The 7,267-nt window shown below is 56.9% G+C and overlaps 1 protein-coding gene across 2 annotated transcripts; it reads left to right on the top strand.

The window, feature by feature from the left end:
- Positions 1–1,342: 1,342 nt before the first annotated feature.
- Positions 1,343–7,160, top strand: LOC107183102. Of its 2 annotated transcripts, XM_015563983.1 has the most exons (5): positions 1,343–1,998; positions 3,920–4,120; positions 5,523–5,669; positions 5,938–6,066; positions 6,317–7,160. In XM_015563983.1, the coding sequence occupies exons 1-5, from the start codon at positions 1,971–1,973 to the stop codon at positions 6,499–6,501; spliced, it is 690 nt and encodes a 229-aa protein (XP_015419469.1). In that variant the 5' UTR covers positions 1,343–1,970; the 3' UTR covers positions 6,502–7,160. The 2 variants fall into 2 exon arrangements, with proteins under 2 accessions (XP_015419469.1, XP_015419470.1); XM_015563984.1 differs by lacking the exon at positions 6,317–7,160 and having other exon boundaries at positions 5,933–6,058.
- The last annotated feature ends 107 nt before the right edge of the window (positions 7,161–7,267 follow it).

The raw sequence follows: 7,267 nt of genomic DNA, 5'->3' as shown, positions 1-7,267 counted from the left end.
CCAGGGCTGGCCCAGAGTGATGAGACCGATGATCACCGCGCCCACCAGACTCAGCACCAGGATCAGCTGGCGGCTGAGCTTCTTGGCCTGGTGCAGCATCCGTGTGCCCACGGGCAGCTGTGAATGTCTGCGTTTAGCCCTGACCGCAAACCTGCTGCAGAGAGCCCACCGCCAGTGTCAGCGCCGAGTCCAGCTCCCCAGCCCAACCATCCCAGGTCCAGCTGCCAGACCCGGTCCCACCCAGTCTACCCTTCAGACTCTTATCTTCTCTCTGTCCATCCTCTATACCCTCTCTCCCCCAGGTCCTGCCCTCCAGGCTCCCTTGCCTCCAGATCTAGCTTCCAGGCCCTGCCACCCTAAAATCCCCTCTCCAGATTCTGTGTTATGTCCTACCCATGGCCAGCCTGCAGGACCAGCTTCTAAGACCTGCCATACCTAGGTCCAACCTCTAATCTCTGCTATGCCAGGCATGTTCTGGTCCCTGTCCTTTGACTGCTGTCTCCCTCCACCCCCATCCCCTACCCTCCCCCCCACCCCAATTCTCACCCAGAACCTGGCCTTTTGCCTGGACCTCTGCCTCTCACCTGGCAGAGCTGGTGTCCGTGGAGCTGTGTAGCGGGATGCTTTGGACATCGCTATCTGGAGTATTTTTGCTTAATTGGAGGTTGTACAAAGATTCTTTGAAGTCCTCCTGGGAGATCCAGAGAATTTGTTCCATGCTTTCCATGCTGGCCTCGGGGCTATCGGTAATTGAAGGGGGGACGTCCACACTGGCCCGGTTTGGGAACTTGATGCCTGCTGGAAACTTTAAACTTTGACTCTGGGTGCTTGTCAAGTTGTCTCCCAAACTGGTTTGACTGGTGTAGGCAACTGATTCTATACAGGCCAGGGGGATGTGGGGCATCAGCGAAGGCTTGGGGATACTGAACCTACGCATTTGGAAACTCGTTTGGCCACTTGGCTGAACGGTCAGGGTGTTGAGAGGGGTCTCCGGCGGTGTGTCTTGGGGGCCGTCTTGGTGAACGCTGCTCACGGAGGGTGTCTCTTGGATACTCGTTTGGCTAATGTTAACAGTGGATGGCGTCTCTTGGATACTCTTTTGGCTAATATTGCCCAGGGATGGTGCCTCTCGGATACTGCCCCAGAGACTCTCATCAATGGGCGATGGCTCTTGGACGCTGGCCCGGCGAGTGCGCAAGATGGATGCAGGTCCTTGGACGCTGGTCCGGCGGGTGCGCAAGATGGATGCAGGTTCTTGGATGCTGACCCGGCGGGTGTGGATGACGGGCAGTGTCTCTTGGATAACAGGCGGGTGTTCCTGGATGCTGTTTTTTCTGTGGTCCTGTGTTCCTGGATGCTCACCCGGCGAGTGTGGACAGTGGGCGGGTGTTCCTGGATGCTCACCCGGCGAGTGTGGAGAATGGGTGGCGGTTCTTGGATGCTGACCCGGCGAGAGTGGGTAACGGGTGGCGGTTCTTGGATGCTGACCCGGCGAGAGTGGGTAACGGGTGGCGGTTCTTGGGTGCTGACCGGGCTAGAGTGGAGAATGGGTGGAGGGTCTTGGGCACTTAGCCTGGAGGTGTTGGGCAAAGGGTCTGAAGTCTCATCTTGAGTGTCACTTTCGGGATCTTCTGTAAGGACATCTGCCTGCTTGCTCTGTTGGCCAGATTGGGACTTGTGGGACATGTGGTGGTAGAGGGCCAAGCCAGTCCCTAGATGCACTCAACAGTCTGCCAACTGCCTCCGACCTTCTTTCCCGGCACCTCGGTGGCCACCGGAAGTCTGCTGGCCTCTCTCTGGGGTTCAGGCTCTGTCCCTTGGCCTTTTGATCTCTCTGTCCTTTCTTCAGTGTTTCTTGGTCTCTCCTACTGTCCTCAGGCAGGCCTCAGGGCTCCCGGCTGGCCCGAAGCTGGGGTTGTGGGGAGGTTCCGTGACAGTTGGAGAGGTTCCAGGAAGTTGGGACATTGGCCATGGATACACCCTGCACAGTGGACCTGTGTGAGTGACATGGGAGTTGGGACTGGGTCTGAGTGCATTCAGTGTGGGGTCTGGGCAGGGTCGGGATTGGGACAAGAAGAGGTCATAGCTGGGTCAGAGAGGTGTCAGGACAGGGCAAGGGGTGGATTGGGGGGTAGGGAGCAATCTCAGAGTGGAGACAGGGTTAGAGAGGGGCCAGAGTGGGGTCAGGACCAGGTAGGGTTGAGTCACCAGTGTCTCTGAGATGAGTTCTTACAGTTTCCAGAGGTCCTGAAGTTATAATTCCCTCTTCCTACCTGCCTCACTCCATACCCCTTCCAGGGCCCTCTCTGAATCCATTTCACCCCTTTATTTATTACTAGAGGCTCAGTGCACAAAATTTGTGCGCTGGAGGGGGGTTGTCCCTCAGCCCGCCCTGCATTCTCTTGCAGTCCGGGAGCCTTTGGGGGATGTCCACCTCCTGGCTTGCGATTGGGCCTAAACCAGGGGTCAGACATCCCTCTTGCAGTCTGGGGTTCTCGCAGTCCAGGACCCTTTGCTCCTTACTGCCCGCCTGCAGTGGAGGTGGGAGAGGCTCCTGCTGTGCTTCCCCTGTGGGAGCTCCGCAATGACCACCAGGGGGCAGCTCCTGCATTGAGCTTCTGCCTCCTGGTGGTCAGTGTGCGTCATAGTGACCGGTCATTCCGCTGTTGGCATTTTAGGGTTTTATTATATAGGATAGCAAAGGCTGTGTACCAGGCAATAGGGGTGCAGCGGGCGATAGGGGTGCAGATTTGTCCTCTATCCTAATGGGGGTCTATCCTGGAAAACTGGTGAAGGAAAAAAAAAAAATCAGTGAAGCCTTAGCTGATTTGGCTCAGTGGATAGAACGTTGGCCTGCGGACTGAAGGATCCCGGGTTCGATTCCAGTCAAGAGCAGGTACCTTGGTTGCAGGGTCCTCCCCCACCTGGGCCCTGGTCTGGGCTCCTGAAGAAGGCAACCAATCGACGTGCTTCTCTCACATCGATATTTCTCTCTCTCTTGCCCTCTCTCTCCCACTCTCCCTAAAAATCAATGGAAAACTATCCCTGGGTCAAGATTTAAAAAAAAAATGTCAGTGGAATAACGACTGACAAGTCTGTGAGGAATTGCACATTGTACTATAGGAGCATTTAATGAGCAACCTGACTAAGAACTGAGGCTGTGGGGGTCAGTTGCGGGGGGTGGGGGTGTCAGAAAGGAGATACGGAAGAAGTGACATTAGAGGTGAGGGTGATTAAGGCAGTCTGGGCAAAGGTGGAAGGAGAGTGCCCAGGTTGGAGGAGCAGGCGGGACTGCGTGGAGGTACCCAGGTGGGAAAGACCCTGTGAAGTCTAGTTAGTGAACAGTGAGACCCGGGGGGGCCCTTGCCAGCTGGGAAGGTTGGTGGGACCACAGGGGCTTGGTGAATATTGGGTGTATCCCCTGCGTTCACTCTTTTGACACCATGGGTCATGGCCTCGTGAACACCCTCTGGAATCTGTGTCATTGTTGTGTGCGTCCTGGGTTGAGATTTGTGACGTCGAAGGAGATAAGGGGATGAGGTCCAGAGAGGGGCTGGTTCTAGCGAGGGCTTGGGGAATCGGGACAGGAGGATGGGCTTGAGCTTGGAATAGGGCTGAGGATGGGGGATGAGGATGGGGGAGGGTTGGAGATGGTCACGGGCATGTGTTTGGGGTTGAGGACAGAGACTATTGTGGGTGGCGCTGGGGCTGTGAATGGGGCTGGAGACAAAGTTAAAACGGGGGATGAGACAGGAACGGAGATGGGGATGAGGTTGGCATCGGGGTTGGGGTGGAAGGGGATTGAGAACGGGGTGAAAGGGGAGGCTCGGGTGGGGATGGAGACACGGCTGTGCTCAGGGATGGGCCGCAGGAGGATGCTGGCCGATCCTGACCCCCCCAGTCCTCGATTCTTTCCCAGCGGACCCAAACTACTCCTGGGAGGAGGACAGAAAGTACATCCTGCGGGGATGGGCCCTGGTCTTCAGCACCCTCACGACCCTGATGGTGCTCAGCGCGGTGGATGGGCGGATGGCCTACCTGGAGGGCTCCTACTCTGGCTACATGGGCTTCTGGATCAACTGCAAGAAGTACAAATGCTCCAACGTGGGCCAAGTCACTGGTCAGTGGGGCCATGGATGGGCTCTGGGGCACTCTGCAGGGGGATCCTTGGAGATGATCAGGGGCAGGGAGCTTTAGGTGTCCTTGGGGGGAAATCTTTTCAGAGCCTTTGAGAAAGGGTTTCTGGAGATTCTCTGAAGGCCTTGTCAGGGGGTCTCCTGGGGTACTTTTCTTTTCTTTCTTTGTTTGTTTTTCTTTCTTTCTTTCTTTTAAAAAAACACCACCACCGAAGAAAGAAAACAAAATCACCACTGAAGTGAGAACTGATATTTTTTTTAAAAGAATTTTTTCTTTTAAAATATGTTTTTTAGCCAAATCCGGTTTGGCTCAGTGGATAGAGCGTTGGCCTGCGGACTGGGGGGTCCCGGGTTCGATTCCGGTCAGGGGCGTGTGCCTTGGTTGCGGGCATATCCCCGGTGGGGAGTGTGCAGGAGGCGGCTGGTCGGTGTTTCTCTCTCATCGATGTTTCTGATTCTCTATCTCTCTCCTTTCCTGCCGATGCTCTAACCACTGAGCAAAACCAGTTAGGTTTAAATATGTTTTTTTAAATTTGATTTGAGAGAGAGAGAGAGAGAGAAACATCGATGAGAGAGAACCACCAATTGGCTGCCCTCTGCACGGCCCTCACTGGAGAGCAAACCAGCAACCTGGTCATGTGCCCTGATTGGGACTCCAACCCGTGACCTTTTGGTGCTGGGGACAACGCTCAGCCAAACAAGCCACACCGGCCAGGGCTCCTGGAGTTCTTTCTGGCTCATAAGGAAATGGGACTGTCATATGCTTTGGAAAGTGAGCACTATACGTGACCGAAAGCCCGCCTGCCTCATCACTAGGTGGCTGGAAACACCATCACTTTCTCTCTCTCTCTCACTTAACATTTAGTTTTTCCAAAAAAGATGACAAGAGGTTTTCAGGAGGAACATTTTGCCTCCTTGTTGGTCTCTTCATTGCTTTTTCAAAAATATATTTTAACATATACACCCTAGAAATGATTGAGATGATTCTGTGGCGTGACCTCAAGAATGTGAGTGGGGGTGACTCAGGGGTCATCTGTGGGGTGACCCTGGTATGTGTAGTTGATTAAGGGGGTGTCTGGGGCTTATGTTTAGGGCAAATGGGGGTTGATTTGGGAGAACTCTGAGGGTGTGAGTGGGGATGACTTGTAGTTTACAGGTTCCCGGGGGGGTGATTTTGTGAGAGTCATATTTTGGGGTTTCTAGGAGGTGACTTTGGTGATGGGAATGGGAGTGACTTTGAGGACGTCTGTAGTCAAACTCTGGGGGGCCTTTGGGGGTACTGCTCAGGGGTGTCATTGACATGAGTTTAGAGGTTGACCTTGGAGAGCATCTGGGGGTGACTCTGGGACAATCCTCCCTCCCCCCACTCCCCCTCTTCCCCCCCAGTTCTCATCCACATGAGCATGGGCTTCATGATGCTGGCCTTGACCATTTGTCTCATCCTGGTCACCACCATGGCCCTCTCCTTCTGGCCCGTCTTCCGCCGCCTGAACAAGACCGACCTTGTCTTCAGTTTACTCAGCTTCAGCATTGGTAAGGGTGGGCCTGGGGGATGGGGTGCCCTCCCAACCCCAGCATCTGTGCCCTGGGAGGCGGATCTCAGAGCTTTCTGTCCCACGGTCACCTGGGTCCGTCTTTGACAGTTTCTCTCACAGTTCTCCTTCCTCTCTCTTTCTCAGTTGGGGTGAGTAGTGTGGGGGGCATCTCTGACTGTCGAGAGCGTATGTGTGTGTACGTGTGTCTGGAGGTTCCGGGATACCTGCTTAGCCTAGTGTCCATCTCTGGCCCCACCCAAGCACAGGGTTCCTGGTTATCCTCAGCATGACGCTCTTTGTAGCCAACTGCCAGGCCCTGAGACCAAAGCCACGTATTTCGTACCTGTTTACCTCCTACCTATGCTGGGGAAGCGGCGCCTTGATACTGTGGACAGGTGAGAGCGGGCTCCTAGGGAAGAAGGGGCGGGGCCTCGGGAAGAAGAGGCGGGGCATCAGGAAGAAGGGGCGGGGCCCCCCCCTCAGGAAGAAGGGGCGGGGCCTCGGGAAGAAGGGGCGGGCCGGGGAGAAACCTGGGCTGGGCCTGGGGCCCACATAGTGGTGAACCCAAGGAGGCGGGGCCTAGGGAAAGGGGGCGGGGCCTGTGCGGAACGGGTGTCCAGCGCCTACCCAGCTCCTCCTGCCCAGGAGTCCTGAACTACTTAAACTACGCGGGCATGTGGAGCCAGGCGTCGTTCAGCTGGGACCGGCGGGTGAGCTACTGGCGGTGGGCCTCGCGGCTCAGTTCTGTGAGGAACATGTCCAGACAGTCAGACTCAGACCGCAAGTCCAGTTCGCTCCCGGGCCAGGGGATCCCCGCCAAGCCTCCCTAAGCCATGGTTGCTCAGGACACGGACGGGTACCTGGGCCCGGGGGCGGGGATCAGACCCGCCTCCCTAAGAACATGCCTCGCCCTCCGAGGGCTGCTGACAAAGCCGGGACCCTCCAGCTTGGGCCCACCCTTTGCGGCTCTGTTCCCGTCCAGAGTCCTCCCCTGGTCCCCATCCCAGAAGTCAGACACTGCCCCCTTCCGCTCTGCACGCAGCTCCTGCCACGGGGCCAGTGGGTGTGGATCTGCCCCCATCCTAGCGTGGCCCCGCCCCAATCCCAGACAGGCCACGCCCAGATCCTACCTAGGCCGCGCCCCATCCCAGATAGGCCACACCCCAATCCCAGATAGGCCACGCCCAGATCGTAACTAGGCCCGCCCCCACCCCAGACAGGCCACACCCCATATCCTAGCTAGGCCCCGCCCCGATCCCAGATAGGCCACGCCCCCGTCATTGCTAGGCCATACCCCAAAGCCACCCTTCATCCTCGGAACTCCTCCCCCTCCGAGGGCCAGCCCCGCCCCTGGATGCCTCATCTTGCCCCTGGGCGGACACGACCCCCACCCAGCTTTTGCTGTCGCCCCTCCCCAGGAAGGCATGGCTTGCCGCAGCGTCCCTCGCCCACCTTCCTGGCTTCTGCGCCACAATAAAATGTGGGCACTACCCCGTTCTCAGAGTCCGATCCTCCATTGCACCCTCTCCCTCGGGGCAGGGTCGGGCCGGCCTGGAGTCCCGGCCTCCTTCTCTGCCTGTTTGTCTACACCTGCCT

This window comes from Myotis davidii, unplaced genomic scaffold (genome assembly GCF_000327345.1).
Source record: "Myotis davidii unplaced genomic scaffold, ASM32734v1 scaffold358, whole genome shotgun sequence".
Lineage (NCBI taxonomy): Eukaryota > Metazoa > Chordata > Mammalia > Chiroptera > Vespertilionidae > Myotis > Myotis davidii.
Note: the sequence above shows the minus strand (reverse complement) of the source record. Positions and strands in the feature narration are given on the sequence as shown.

What these genes read in the sequence shown, in the direction of transcription:
- LOC107183102 (XM_015563983.1), top strand. Translation starts at nt 1,971, where the DNA reads ATGGATACACCCTGCACAGTGGACCTGT. An exon ending in ACCCTGCACAGTGGACCTGT is followed by an intron (nt 1,999 to 3,919) that starts GTGAGTGACATG and finishes ATTCTTTCCCAG; the next exon opens with CGGACCCAAACTACTCCTGG. An exon ending in CAACGTGGGCCAAGTCACTG is followed by an intron (nt 4,121 to 5,522) that starts GTCAGTGGGGCC and finishes CTTCCCCCCCAG; the next exon opens with TTCTCATCCACATGAGCATG.